The 14,915-nt window shown below is 47.6% G+C and overlaps 1 protein-coding gene across 1 annotated transcript in view; it reads left to right on the top strand.

The window, feature by feature from the left end:
• PTPRA (protein tyrosine phosphatase receptor type A) overlaps positions 1-14,915 on the top strand; it is a 151,550-nt gene that overhangs the window by 22,359 nt on the left and 114,276 nt on the right. The window contains exon 2 of the mRNA XM_054065427.1: positions 11,360-11,496. Coding sequence (XP_053921402.1) covers positions 11,479-11,496 — 18 coding nt within the window. The 5' untranslated portion in view covers positions 11,360-11,478. The remainder of the gene's footprint in view (positions 1-11,359; positions 11,497-14,915) is intronic.

Here is a 14,915-nt window from a genome sequence, read left to right as displayed (position 1 = left end):
TCTCAGCCTGTCCTCATAGAGTCCTGTGCTTCCTCCTCAAGTTGTGTCCATCTGTAATGGTTTTGCAACAACATTTTGTATTGTGATTCCTCCTCCTGAAATCCAGCAGCCCTGTTGCTAGGGAAGGGGAAAAGAAACCTCAGGAATAGTAATCTTCACAGTCCAACGCTGTAGATGACATTGAGTCACTCCCGTAAGCCTTAAAGCAAAACAGATGTTCAGTTCCTGGTGACTAAGTATTAAAGGTACCAGATGAGCAAAGTTTGAACTGAAGTATTTAATTCATGGTTGGTAACTGAGACAAAGCACGAGCAAACAAGGTGCAGCACAAAAATGAGCTTCTTTTCTGCCCTACAATCGCCTGCATGTTTTCATTAAAACCTTTTTCCATTTTTTTTCTTCTTTTTTTTTTAAATAGGCCTTTCCGGCTTGACTCATTCTGACTGTAATTGTAACCTTTAGTTCTGGGTGGGAAGGCAATTATTTTGCAAGGCATGAGACCCGTGGCCGGGTGAGTGGGGTTTTGTTGCTGCCTCTGTCATCAAACTGTGTGACAAGTGGCTTCTCTAGGGTTGTCTTGTGTCTGTGAGGTTGGGGATAATTCTCCCTGCTCTCAAAAATAAGGAGACTGGACTTAATGGTGCATCTGCTCGGCCTTTCTTTTGAATTCATGAAGGAGTACAAAGCTTTGAATTTGAATGTGACTGTCCCAGCTAACAAGTTTTGACATTCTGTGTCCTTAAATGAAACTAAAACAAGGTCCAAACTGTGATCCCAGAATCCTGGGCTCTTTGGGTGGCCAACATTGGGGCTCCTTGACGTGCTTCCAGTCTAGAAGTTAGGTTTCCACTCTGTCGGTGGTCAGCAAGAAGCTTGCGGCAGTGTCTGGCTGTTTGAAGCATAAAGACTGCGTCCCTCCTTGTCCCTCAAATCTGAGCACCCATGCGAAAATGCACACAGTTTAATGCTCAGATGTTAAGAGGGAAGGAATTGTGTCCTGGTCCCTCTTCTCGGCATTGCATGCAGTGTGAGTGCTTGTGGGTGTCTCAAGCCCTATGAGGATCTAATGGGGAAGAGGATCATGGCCAGAACTTCTCTCCTAGGTAGGTCCAGTAATTGCTATGTAATTTCTGGGGCAGTGACTTGCATATTTGGCTGCTTAGCATCATAGCATCATCGGGGAAGGACAGAACAGCCTGCCGGCTGGCTAGATATCCTCCTTGGTACGTGGGAATTGCACATGAACTGCTGAGCCCAAGCGGGAGCTGAAGCCAGGGCTCCATCTCACTGGTCTTGCAGAGTTGCAGGTCTCTTATTGGCAAATTCCAGATGGTTTCTATTAAGAAAAAGGCTTTTTGGATCTGTTCTAAGGGTACCTCTCTCTGTGGGCTTTCTCAGGAACCTCAGTGTTGACCTCTTAATCCTCCATCCCACTTAAGGGAAAAGAAGCAGACGCCAAACCTTGTTGGCGCCTTATTTCACTCAGTTCTTGTTTTTAATTGTTCTTGATTGGGCTTTTAAGAGATTCTCTGCCAAAATCAAGAAGCTAAAAATTAAAGTTATTATTATGGCCATGGATGCAATCAAAGAGACCATTGAGTTCTCAGTCTGTGTGCAGTGGAGGGAAGGAGCAGGCTGGGTTTGATCCAGTCTCCTGGGACACACTGCCCTCCAAGAGTTAATTTTGCCCCTGGCTTCTCTGTCTCTGAGTAATCCATGTGTGCTGGAAGTAAATGGCAATTCCTTGCAGCGAGGTTAGGCTTTGCTGCTGGAGGAAATGATGTGTATTTATCATCCATACAGCTGATGCTGTCTGTGCCTTTTCTACTTATTCATCTAAACTCAGCTTTTTAGTGATGAGGTGGCCGTACGAGAACGGATTTCATAGTGACCCACCAGAATTTTTCTTTCCTGCTATTTCCCTGCAGTTATTTTTGCTGCAATCAGCCACCAAGAAGAGAAGATAAATGTGAGATTCTCCAGCTCTTTTGAGCCCAGACTATAAGCACAGATAGAGCAGCTTGTCCTGGAGACATATCCAGGCACTTGATGGATGAGAAAGTCATCAGGAGTGGTCAGTATGGGTTCACCATGGGGAAGTCCTGCTTGGCTGACTTGAGAAACTTCTATGATGAGAGACTGTCATGGTAGATGAGGGGAGAGCCATGGGTGTTGTCTACCTGGACTTGGAATCACAGAATCATAGCATCATTAAGGTTGGAAAAGACTTCTAAGAGCACCCAGTCCAACTGTCAGCCCAACACCACTGTGCCTACTCAACCATGTCCCAAAGTGCCACATCTACACATTTTTTGACCACCTCCACGAGTGGAGACCTCACCATTTCCCTGCGCAGCCTCTTCCAAAGCTTCACCACTCTTTCAGTAAAGACATTTTTCCTGATATCCAGTCTAAACCTCCCCAGTGCAGCTTGAGGCCATGTCCTCTTGTCCTTCATGTGTTCTGTGTGAGAAGAGACCAACACCCACCTCACTGCAACCTCCACGCAGGGCCTTGCAGAGAGCGATGAGGTCTCCCTTCAGCCTCCTCTTCCCCAGACTAAACGGCCCCAGGCAAACTGTCTCCCATAAGATCCTTGTAGAGAAGCTATTTATGTATGGACTGGACGAGCAGAGTGGTGGGTTCCAAACTGGCTGAAGGGTCATGTCGAGGGTGGAGACCAGTGGCATGAAGCCCAGTGGGAGGGCGGTGACCAGTACTGTATCCCAGGGGTCAATATTGAGCCCAGGCCTGTTAGAATCTTTGTTAATGATCTGGATAACTGGGCACAGTGCACCCTCCACAAGCTTTGGTGATGACATCAGAGTGGAAGGAGTAGCTGATGCTTCAGAGAGTCATGCTGCCATGCAGAGTGACCTCACCAGGTTGGAGAAATGGGCTGTCAGAAACCTCATGAGGTTCAACAACGGGAAGTGCAAAGTCCTGGCCCAGGGAAGGAACAACCCCAGGCACCAGGAAGGGCTGCGGACACCCAGCTGGAAAGCAGCTCAGCAGGAAAGGACCTGAGGGTTCTGGTGGACACCAAGTTGACCATCAAACAGCACCATAATGTTGCTGCAGAGCAGGCCAGTGGTGTCCTGGGATCCATTGCAGAGCTTTGCCAGGAGGTCAAGGGAGGGGATCCTGCCCTTTGCTCAGCGCTGGGGAGGCCACACTTGGAGCGCTGTGTCCAGTGCTGGGCTCCCAAGGACAAGGGGGACATGGACATACAGGAGGGAGCCCAGCGAGGGGACTGGAGCATCTCTGCTGTGAGACCAGGCTGAGAGAGCTGGAGATGTTAAGGCTGGAAAATGCTCCACGGAGACCTTAGAGCAGCTTCTAGTACTTGAAGGGGCTCCAGGAAAGCTGGGGAAGGGGCTTTTTATAAGGGCCTGGAGTGATAGGAAGAGGGGCGGTGGCTTTAAATTGGAAGGGGGAAGATTTGGATTAGACATGAGGAAGAAATTCTTTACGATGAGGATGGTGAGGTCCTGGCACTGGTTGCCCAGGTTGTCCCATCCCTGGAGGTGTTCAAGGCCAGGTTGGATGAGGCTTTGAGCAGCCTGATCCAGTGGGAGGTGTCCCTGCCTATGGCAGGGGGTTGGAACTGGATGGGCTCTCAGATCCCTCCCAACCCAAACCATTCTGTGATTCTATGATCTTGCTGACTGTGTGCAGTGCTGTAGAAATGTGAAAAGGATTAATATTTCTATTTTGGGTTAATTTGAATCTTTGTGCTATGCATTTTCTTTTGCTCGCTTCCTCCTTTTACCTTCCCAGATGTCTCCTCAGAGCAAGCTTCCGGGACTCTTATTGTTCTGCTTGTTTTCATTCTGCTTCTTGGATAAATGTTGGGTTGGGATTTTTCTAAGTGTGGTTTCTTAGAGCCCTGGCAAAAATGCTCTTTCCCTGCTTCATTTTTGATGCATTAGTTGCAAAAGAAAGGCGAGGGGGTCCTAATTTAGGTGTATTTCGTCCTTTATCTTTTTTTCTTTTAGAAAATGACTAAACCCACCAATAAATAATGCTAATTTTTCCTGCCTTCTGTGAACACAGGACCAAGCTGACACAGCGTAGCATTTATCTGTTAAGAGGGGAAGGAAAATAAAAGCCTCTTAGCGGCAATAACCGATCTCCCACAAATTGTAGTCTGTGTTCCCACCTACCACTAAAACCCAACGCAAACAAAGATCCGTGCAAGGACAGGAAGCCTTTTTGGGTGGAATTGCCGGTAGATCTTTACTTTCATGACTTTTAGGTTCACCCAAACAGGCAGCTGAGCAGGACTGTGGTTTGCTTGGGTGGATTTATTATGAGCTCTCGCCGTGCTCTAATTTGACGTTTTTGGCAGCTCTGTGAGTTCTCAAACATCCTCTACGCGAGTCTCCTGGCCACGCTAAATCCAAACGACCCCGTGGAGGGAGGGAAGGGGCTGGAGCACGGTTGAGCTACGCCCTGACGGCAGCCCTGCTTCCAGGCTCCTTTTTCTTTGGCCTCAAGCCTCTATTTTCATAATCCTGCCCTGATTCCTCACCTTCTGCGTGGATTGGAGTTATAGAGCCCTCCAGTTTGAGCAGATTAGACAGGGAAGAGGGTCTCTCCCATCACCTGAGCTGGTGGCATTGGTTGCGGAGGTTGGCCTTGGCTATATCAGAAGCTCTTGTTGGCGTCAGGACCCAGTTTTGGGGCTACTTTGGAGGCTGGAAAATTTCAGTCCTTGTCCGCAGCAGAGGAAGGACGTGGAGCTGTTGGAGCAAGTCCAGAGGAGGCCACGGAGATGATCCAAGGGCTGGAGCACCTCCCATACTAGGACAGGCTGAGAGAGTTGAGCTTGTTCAGCCTGGAGAAGCGAAGACTCCAGGGAGACCTTAGACCGCCTTCCAGTACTTAAAGAGGATGGAGAGGGGCCTTTTATCAGAGAATGCAGGGACAGAACAGGGGGGAACGGTTTTAAGATGAAAGAGGGGATATTGAGATTAAAGATTAGGAAGAAATGTTTCCTGTGAGGGTGGTGAGGCACTGGCACAGGTTGCCCAGAGAAGTCATGGATGCCCCATCCCTGGAGGTGTTCAAGGCCAGGCTGGATGGGGCTTTGAGCAGCCTGATCCAGTGGGAGGTGTCTATGCCCATGGCAGTGGAGTTGGAACTGGGTGGGCTTTAAGGTCCCTCCCAACCCAAACAATTCTGATTCTCTTATGGTGGTGTCGGAAACTGTTGAACAGGCGTGGCTGCTGTCGCCCATGTGTTGAATAGCTGGATGGTGCCACGGTGCAACCCCACGTCCTGGGTAAGGTCTCACCTGTGAAGTCCTCCTGACTTTTTTTTGTCTGTTTCTCCATGTGAGTTTACCAAACCATAACAGGAATGTGATATAGCATCAGCTCGTTAGGGAAGCTCGTCACAGTGATGGGTAATAGTGTAATAAAACCATACCTGCTTAGCTTGAATATGTCAAAATTACTCATTTAACAAATCATTGTGGAAATAGGAGAGTCTGAAATCATAGAATAGTTTGGGTTGGAAGGGACCTTAAAGATCATCCATTTCCAACCCCCTGTGATTGGCAGGGACACCTCCCACTGGATCAGGCTGCCCAAGGGCCCATCTAGTATCTATCTAGAAGATAAGGAAGTATCTTATCTTCTAGATACTAGAAGATAAGGAAGGCTTGTCTGGAGAGGGAATATTGAGTAATGAACCCACAGCTATTTCTGAAGGGGGAATAAATCTTCCATTTCAGTTCTGAGGCTGTGGTTTATCTGCCTGAAGAATTGTTTTTCTCCCCCCGTGTCCCCTTCCCGTGAGTTGGTCGGGCAGGAGTCAGCACTTGCCTGGGTAGATGCACATGACGCCTTGGCAATCCCATGCATTGTGCAAGTTGTGTGATATGCAGATTGCCTAACTATTGATCCTGTTTCCATAACTCTTTTAAAGTAAAGCTACATTCTCAAAAGAAGTTGTGAATCCTGTGAGGGGATGTGTTGTCCTTGGAGGTGTTCATGGCCAGGTTAGAGGGGGCTTTGAGCAACCTGATCCAATGGAAGGTGTCCCTGCCCATGGCCGGGGAGGTGGAACTGCATGATTTTTAAGATCCCTTCCAATCCAAACCATTCCATGATTCTGATCTCATAGTCTCCTGTAGCACTTTATGAAGCTTGCAGGTATTTTTCCCCCTGTACCCCAGTCTGCAGGTTAATGGTACTTCTCCCAGCTTCCTCCCCATATTTTCGGCTTTCGATGTGTAATATTCCTGTTATAAATGACTGCTTTTGTTGCATCCTAGAGGTAGATGCCACCCGCATTTCTATATTTTGTGGAAGTTAAGGTCAGGCAGGTTGGTGCATAATCCTGCCCTTCTGGGAGAAAGAAATTGAGATGGAACCAGGGAAAACGTCTGTATCAGTATAGCTGATCCGCCTCTCCCTCTAGCTGATCCCCCTTTCCCTCTAGCTGACCCCCTTTCCCTATAGCTGATCCCCCCTCCCTATAGCTGATCCCTTTCTTTCTGTAGCTGATCCCTTTCTCCCCATAGCTGATCTCCTCTCCCTATAGCTGAGCTCCTTCTCCCTATAGCTCATCCCTTTCTCCCTGTAGCTGACCCCCTCTCCCTATAGCTGACCCCCTCTCCCTATAGCTGACCCCCTCTCCCTATAGCTGATCCCCCTTTCCCTATAGCTGATCCCTTTCTTTCTATAGCTGATCCCTTTCTCCCCATAGCTGATCTCCTCTCCCTATAGCTGATCTCCTTCTCCCTATAGCTGAGCTCCTTCTCCCTATAGCTCATCCCTTTCTCCCTATAGCTGACCCCTCTCCCTATAGCTGATCCCTTTCTTTCTGTAGCTGATCCCTTTCTCCCCATAGCTGATCTCCTCTCCCTATAGCTGAGCTCCTTCTCTCTATAGCTGAGCTCCTTCTCCCTATAGCTCATCCCTTTCTCCCTATAGCTGATCCCTTTCTCCCCATAGCTGATCCCTTTCTCCCCATAGTTGATCCCCCCTCCTATAGCTGATCTCCTCTCCCTATAGCTGATCTCCTTCTCCCTATAGCTGTTCCCCTGTCCTAAAGCTGATCTCCCTGTAGCTGATCCCCTCTCCCTATAGCTAATCCCTTTCCCTACAGCTGATCCCTTTCCCTATGGCTGATCCCCCTCTCCCTATAGATGATCCCCTTTCTTGTCTGCATATGGAGCTGCCGTGTACATCTCCTGCTGTCCCACAGGAGGCCAGGGAAGCGGCCGACAGACGTGTAGAGGATTATTCTGTTTGATCAGGCTTTGAACTGGGCTGCAGATAAAGCCCTTGGTGTTTACGGGGCCATTAAACATTTATTCGCTTCCATCCCAGTGTGTTGGTAGCGCTGTAAATAACAGCGACGATTGAAGTGGAGAGTGGGGTCAGCCATCGCCTTTTGCCCTGATGTTTGTCAATGAAGAAGCCGGTTGTGTGATTTTAAGAGCCTGGTGGGGGGAAGCATCCGCCCAGATGCCTTGGAGAGAAGGGGCAGATGAGCTGGCAAGCCGGAGCTCCTCGTTATCAGGAGGAAATGCTGGAATCTTAGGAAGTGAGAGAATTTAAACAACAATGAAAACAAGATTAGAGCCCGAGTGAGGAGTTAATTTCTCCCTGCTCTTCCTAACAAAATTCCCTTATGCCCCTGGATCAGAATGGCTTTGGGATCTGGATTTAATTAGGTTGAAAGAGAGGTTTTCCCTCCATTCCCCCACTCCAAATACCCCCCCAGCTGCCCCCGTGCTCTGCCCTGCTTGCCGAGGCTATGGAGTTTGCTGGTCGGTGTTTTCCATCTTCAGGCTTTTATTTCCCTTCCACCCCCTCCTTGAGCTTTGACAGGGAGAGGGGAAACATCGCTGCGGGGCTGCGACTCGGCTCGGGGAGGCTTTGCCACAGCACCTGGTTGGCTGATCGGGATTTTGAAAGGTGGAATAAGAAGGGATTAATCTGTATAGCTGGGAAGCTGCAGCCTGGTGATTCATCCCTCAGGCAGTCCTTCTGAAGTCAATGGGATTGCGAAGCGTGTAAATCAGGATGGAATTTGGCATTTTCCTAGAAAAGTGGGGGATATTTGCTTTACTTGCATATAAATTACACCTAATAAGACTCTACAGACATGACCAATCCTTCTAATCGCACCGCCGCTCCCTGCAGTCCCAAAGTTACTCTTGGTCTCCTCTCATTTTAAATAGTCTTTTATAAAAATCCACTTGCGTGGGAAATATCTGTGGTTGCTGCCGGGCTGCGAAGCGTTGCTGGGAATGACTCAGGCAGGAGTGTGTCCTCATGCGCCTGGGACCTGTGGTGTGAATGGAGAAAGGAGCCGGTCTTGTTTTCACACTCTCATTTCGAGTCTCTGCTGTATTCCTGATCCATCATTTAGGTGTCATCAGGGTGAGGGATAATTAGAGGGAGCCTGTTTAGCTACAAAGCCGGATCTGGAGTCCACATTGCCGTGAGTGAGCCTGGGTCATTTGTTGGGGAATGCAAAGTGGTGGAGTGGGTGTCTGGGGAGTGTTGCTACACCACGAGGGAGAAGATGTTCTGCTGCTTCTTCCAGGTGTCTGTAGAACAGATCTCCTCTCTACAAGCACTTAAAATAAAATACAAGTCTTACATGGAGCGGCTGAGGGACCTGGGGTTGTTTAATCTGGAGAAAAGAAGGCTGAGGGGAGACCTCATCTCTCTCTACAACTCACTGAAAGAAGGTTGTAGCAAGGTGGGTGTTGGTCTCTTCTCCCAAGTGACAGTGATAGGACAGGAAGAAATGGCTTCAAGTTGCACCAGGGCAGGTTCAGATTGGTCATTAAGAAAAATTTCTTCACCAAAAGGGTTCTCAGGCCCTGGCAGAGGCTGCCCAGGAAGGTGGTGGAGTCCCCATTCATGGAGGTGTTTAAAGAACGGATAGATGAGGTGTGCAGGGATGTGGTTTAATAGTGGACAGATACGATTGGGTTTGATGATCTCAAAGGTCTTTTCCAACCAAGTGATTCTATGATTCTAAATTGACCATCCCATTTATCCAATGCAAAGATAAAAGCTGTCAGTTCAATACCTTGAGTTGGAACAGGGATATTGGTTCTTTCAGTGGTGCTCTGCAGCCTGGCGGTCTCTGGCAGCTACACTGAGAGGGGCAAGCCTGGGAGCTCCCAGATCAGCTGCCGGCTCTGGGTCAGTGGTTTGGGTGCTGTGCATAGCAGCTTACACTCCATACGAATGCTCTAATAAAGCATTATTGGGACCTACATGAAAGCTGGGGAGGGGCTCCTGAGCAGGGAGTGCAGGGACAGGAGAGGAGGAGTGGTTTTAAGCTGAAAGGGGAGATTGAGACGAGATCTTAGGAAGAAATGTTTTCCTGTGAGGGTGATGAGGCACTGGCGCAGGTTGCCCAGAAAAGTTGTGGCTGCCCTGAAGGTGTTCGCGGCCAGGTTGGATGGGACTTTTATAAGGGCCTGGTGTGATAGGATGAGGGGAAATGGCTTTAAATTGGAAGTGGGAAGATTTAGATTAGATATTAGGAAGAAATTCTTCACAATGAAAGTGGTGAGGCACTGGTCCAGATTGCTGAGGATGCCCCCACTTCCCTGGAGGTGTTCCACGCCAGGTTGGATGGGGCTTTGAGCAACCTGATGGAGTGGGAGGTGTCCCTGCCCATGGGAGGGGGGTTGGAACTGGATGATCTTTAAGGTTCCTTCCAACACAAACAATTCTAGAATTCTATAATTATTATAAAAAACATCAGCTTTTCATGTGCTACAGTTGAGAAGAAAGTTGAGTTTCGCTGAGCTGTTTTAGCAGCAGAGGTGGTTTTAGCTCTTTGAGACTTGCCTTGCCTTATGAAACTGCAACTTGTCTGTTTGTGTTTTGCGGCATGTGGAAAGTGTGGCGAACTTTAGTTGGAAATAAAATCTAAAACTGGATGGAGCACTACAGAAAGGGACTGAGAAACTGAACTGATTTAACTGCGTAATTGAGAAAGTCACCGGTTCCCACTGAGCTAGTGGCCAAGGGAATAATTCACTCGTCTCTCCCCGAACCTGATGGTATTGTTTTCCTCTCCTCTTTACTAACATACCCACAACTCCAGAAGAGCCACCTAGCCCCTCCTGCAGATGTTCTAACTGATACATGCCTAATTCCACCTCAGAGCCGTTTTTGGAAGCAGAGCATAGCTTTGAAGGCACCTGCCCCGGGGTCAGGCCTCCAAAAGGTCTTATGTGGTTGAAACGTTTGTCCCCTTTTCCACTAATGCTGGCTGGCCTAACAAGTGCCCTGCTCCTGCCCACAAACCTTGCCTTTCCTAGCAGTGGAACCAGCAGGGCAAGGGAGGGGATTCTACCCCTCTACTCTGCTCTCATGAGACCCCACTTGGAGTTCCGTGTTCAGTTCTAGAGCCCTCAGCACAGGGAGGACATGGATCTGTTGGAGCGAGTCCAGAGGAGGCCACAAAGATGATGCCAGGTGCTGGAGCAACCATCTGAGGACAGGCTGAGAGAGTTGGGGTTGTTCAGCCTGGAGAAGAGAAGGCTGCGTGGAGACCTCCTAGCAGCCTTCCAGAACTGGAAGGTGCCACAGGAAAGCTGTGGAGGGGCTGTTGGTCAGGGGGAGCAGTGGTAGGATGAGGGGGAATGAGTTTAAGTTTTGAAAGAGGGGAGATTGAGATGAAATCTTAGGAAGAAATGTTTTCCTGTGATGGTGATGAGACACTGGCACAGGTTGTCCAGAGAAGTCGTGGCTGCCCCATCCCTGGAGGTGTTCAAGGCCAGGTTGGATGGGGCTTTGAGCAGCCTGATCCAGTGGGAGGTGTCCCTGCCCACAGCAGGGAGGCTGGAACTGGATGGGCTTTAAGGTCCCTTCCATCCCAAACCATTCTGTGATTCTATGAAATACGTTTTTTTTTAAGGCAGCAGTCTAGATTTGGATGTAAAATCTGGCACAACTTTCCATGTTTAGGCCAAATGATGTATGTTCTTTGCTGTCCTCGCTTCAAAAGATGGCAATTTCAGACTAGGTTTTTTTGTTCATTTTGCTCCTGTTGTGTTAGCAGAGTGCACAGCCTTTGGTTACTCCCTAAATGGCCTGAGCTATGGTCTCCAGTTGTCTTCTCCACGCTCTCCGTGCCTTCTGCTGGCTGATGTACCTGCAGCTCTGCTTGTAATAAACTGATTTTGTGTGGACTCTGCTTTAGTGGCTGGCACAATCTCAGTTATATGAGACAGATCCAGTCACCCCCAGCAAAATTCAAGCAAAATTTGGGCTCTAAAAAGGCCGTTTGCTCAATAGGACTGATCCGTGTGAGATGACTTGCTCATCTTAGTGCAAGCCATTAACTGGTTGTTTCTGTCTTACAGGGCACATCGAGAATAATCATCAGCCTTAATAAGGATTGATTGTGTACTCCCCGTCATCGTCCCAGGTCGATATTAGTCGGAAAAGCTTTGGCTGTTGTGCTGAGGAGGTGAAAAGTTGAATGAGCGTCCCTTTTAAGGTACAGTAGAAACATAATGGAGATGTTTTGGGTGTGAAGGTAGTACTGATGTGGCCTTCTCAGGAGAAAAGCAACCTTCGGTGGTGCCAAGTGTACGGCTTTCTCATGGATTCACATCCCTCCATCTTACAACATCTACAGCTGGAATTGATGATCTCAAAGCTCTTTTCCAACCTAGGGATTCTATGATCTACATGGTGGATCCTGTACTTCGTCGTTCCCCAGCTTGATCTTAATGAGTGTGATCTTCTTAGACTGAGGGGTTGCCTTTGTTTTGATGCAAACTTTAATGAATATGGTATTTTCTCTTTATTTACTTGAAAGAACCTTTCATTTTTGTAACTTTTAGTGTGTGTTACAAGACACGAAGAGTTTGGGTGTCGATATTTGCACTACTTTGAAGTGGGCTTTTCTTAAAGCTTTTTTTTCTTGGTTAGACAAAGCAGTGTCGGATTGAAGCGTAGTGATCTTGGCACAGATGGGTTCAAGGTTCTGGCATGGGGGAGTTGTTAAAAAGGGGGAAAGAAGAAACATGTAGTCTTTTGGGGGAAAGGAAGCTCATGGAGTAAGAAAGAAGGCTATGGAGTAAGAAATAAGGCCGTGGAGTAAGAAAGAAGCTCATGGAGTGAGAAAGAACATTACTCAGGAGGTTGATGAATTAAAATCCAACATCCAGCAGGGAGTTTGTGGGCAGTTCTTGTGGTTGAAGTTCTTCCCATGGTCTGACTTGAGGAAAGGATTGAGGAATGCTTTAAAAAAAACCCATAAAAATCTTACTGTAAGATTTCTTGTTCGATATTTGCAAGGACTCGTTCCAACCAAAATGGGCTTGATGCTAGGATGGTGTTGCTGGAGGAGCAAATTGAGATGCATGGGTGAAACCTGGTGATTTTTATAAATGAGGTCTTATTTAAAGCATTTCTTGTTGCTGTGGCTTTCACAGATTCGCCCTGTCTGCGAATGAAATGTGTCTGTGTGGTTTGATGTTTCCTTACAGCTCACCATAGGGTCCCGCCGACACCGCGAGCTTCACAAACTGGGCCATTTTATGGTTCCACATAAAAATTCTTTGAACTCTTTGCAAACCTGATGCGATACCTCCGTGCCAAACTCAGCTCGGTCGTAACTTTTAAGGGTGACTGAACGCTTCCCTTTGAATCTGCTTGATACTTAGCAATGAGTTTCACATCTGTTAGCGTGTATGTTTGTATGTCCTTAACCGAATTTCATGTTGTGTTTTGCTATGTGTGTTTTTCAGTCTGCTTGGCTCACTTTTTGGTTTGGGGAATATTTCCATTTCATTTAGAGATGATTTACTGAGAAGAGGCCAAGTGTCCTAGAAGAAGAGCTCTGTCTGTGGTACATGCTTTCAGTTTTGGGCCCTGCAGTACAAGAAGAACGTTGAGGGGCTGGAGTGTGTCCAGAGGAGGGCAACGAGGTTGGGGATGGGACTGGAGCACAGGGGTTAAGAGGAGCGGCTGATGAGGGAACTGAAGTTCTTTAGTCTAGAGAAGAGAGGTCTGAGCGAAGACCTCATTGCTCTCTGCAACTCCCTGAAAGGAGATTTTAGCGAGGTGGGTGCTGGGCTCTTCTCCCAAGTGACAACTGATAGGATGAGAAGAAATGACCTCAAGTCCCTTTTAAAGTACAGTAGAAACATAATAGAGATGTTTTGGGTGTGAAGGTAGTACTGATGTGGCCTGCTCAGGAGAAAAGCAACCTTCGGAGGTGCCAAGTGTACGGATTTCTCATGGATTCAAGTTGCAACAAGGGAGGTTTTGATTGGATGTCGGGAAAAATGTCTTTACTGAAGAAGTGGTGAAGCACTGGAACCCAGGGCAGTGATGGAGTCCCCATCCCTAGAGGTGTTCGAAAACATGTAGACGTAGTATTTTGGGACATAGTTTAGTTGGCACAGTGGTGTGGGGCTGACGGTTTGACTGGATGTTCTTAGAAGTCTTTTCCAACCTTAATGATTCCATGATATTATGATTTGCCATAGGCGATCCCAGAAAAAGATTCAGTTCAATGAGACTAAAGTCAGAGACACAGAAGAAATTTGTTTATGGTACACATGGTAACTAATAATAGTCTAAATTCTGTTCAGTATTCAAGTTTTGCTTTCATAGAAGTATTTTTGGAGGAGCAAGAGACTGAGTAGGTTCAAATATCTGCCAAAATAACACAGGTCCTATTGTAATATGGAGAATATGTAGAACAATACACACATTTGAGCAACCTGATCCAGTGGGAGGTGTCCCATGGCAGGGGGGATGGAACTGGATGAGCCTTAAGGTGCCTTCCAACCCAAACCATTCCATGACTCTATGACGAAGGTGCCACCTGCACTGAGGCAGTAGCTTTCTCTAAGAAGTGGTGGTCTGGATGCACTTATCTATGCTGCTTAGCATCTGGGAAGTTTATCGACCACCTGGAATCCAAATACCACTGGGATTGGCAAGGAAGCGCCTGAATGTACATGAAGTGAAGCACCCATGGGCTGATGCTTCCCCATGGCCAGTGTTATCTTGATTTGACTGGCCAGCGTAAACAATCCCAACAAAATTGCTTGCATGGGAGCGGTTTCCTTTGCATGATGAAGACATGGAATGGAATAGTCCAACAGTGTTTTCCTTCCGCAGCAAAATCCTTTCAGAATAAGACAGCAGGGCTTACAGCTAAGTTTGTGGGACTTGTTCTCCTGCTTCAAGTAGTGTGGGCTGGTGGGCTGGATGCAGGAATGCCAGAGGTGTCTGTCATTCTGTGAGCCTCTTTGCTCTTTGAGGCTACTGGAAAGACATTGTGGCCGAGTGATTTTTCTCTCTGAACCTGTGGTTATGAGATAGCTGATGTCAACTGGAAGGACTTGAGCGTCATTTTATGCTTTTATGGGTTGTTTGTTAAAGTGTTTCATTAAACATCCTCTAGCAGTTCAGGTTATAGGTCCAAAGCGTTCGGATTTGGATTACGTGGGAGAAAACAAACGCATGGAGTCTATACAAAGCTTTCCACTCAGATGTGTTGCTAGATTTCTGGGCTTTGTTTTCACTGGTCACATTTATTTGTCACAAGTTGCTGGCCTCTTTGTCACCCATTTCAGCAGTGTTGCACTTTTATTCTAGCTCAGACGTAGCACTGGCAGACCAGGGAGCTTGCATTGCAGAACGGAGGTAAGAAGACTTCAAAGTTTAGATCCGAAACCTTGAATATATCTAAAAGGTTCAGCATTTGTAATGGGAAAACTTGGAGTCACGGATATCCGAGTGCTCCCAGGTCCTGTGGAAGCTCTGGGAAGAGGTCGCAGCACTCTCAAATCAAAACTGGCTGAACTGAAAATGTTGCATTATTGGAGGAGGGGAGGGAGGATGGGAGGTGGAAACAGGTCCACTAGCAAACAGTCCCACCTCTCCCAAGGAGCG

This window comes from Cuculus canorus, chromosome 4, assembly GCF_017976375.1.
Source record: "Cuculus canorus isolate bCucCan1 chromosome 4, bCucCan1.pri, whole genome shotgun sequence".
Taxonomy (NCBI): Eukaryota; Metazoa; Chordata; class Aves; order Cuculiformes; family Cuculidae; genus Cuculus; species Cuculus canorus.
The sequence above is the reverse complement of the archived record's forward strand: the minus strand, read 5'-3'. Positions and strand labels throughout refer to the sequence as shown.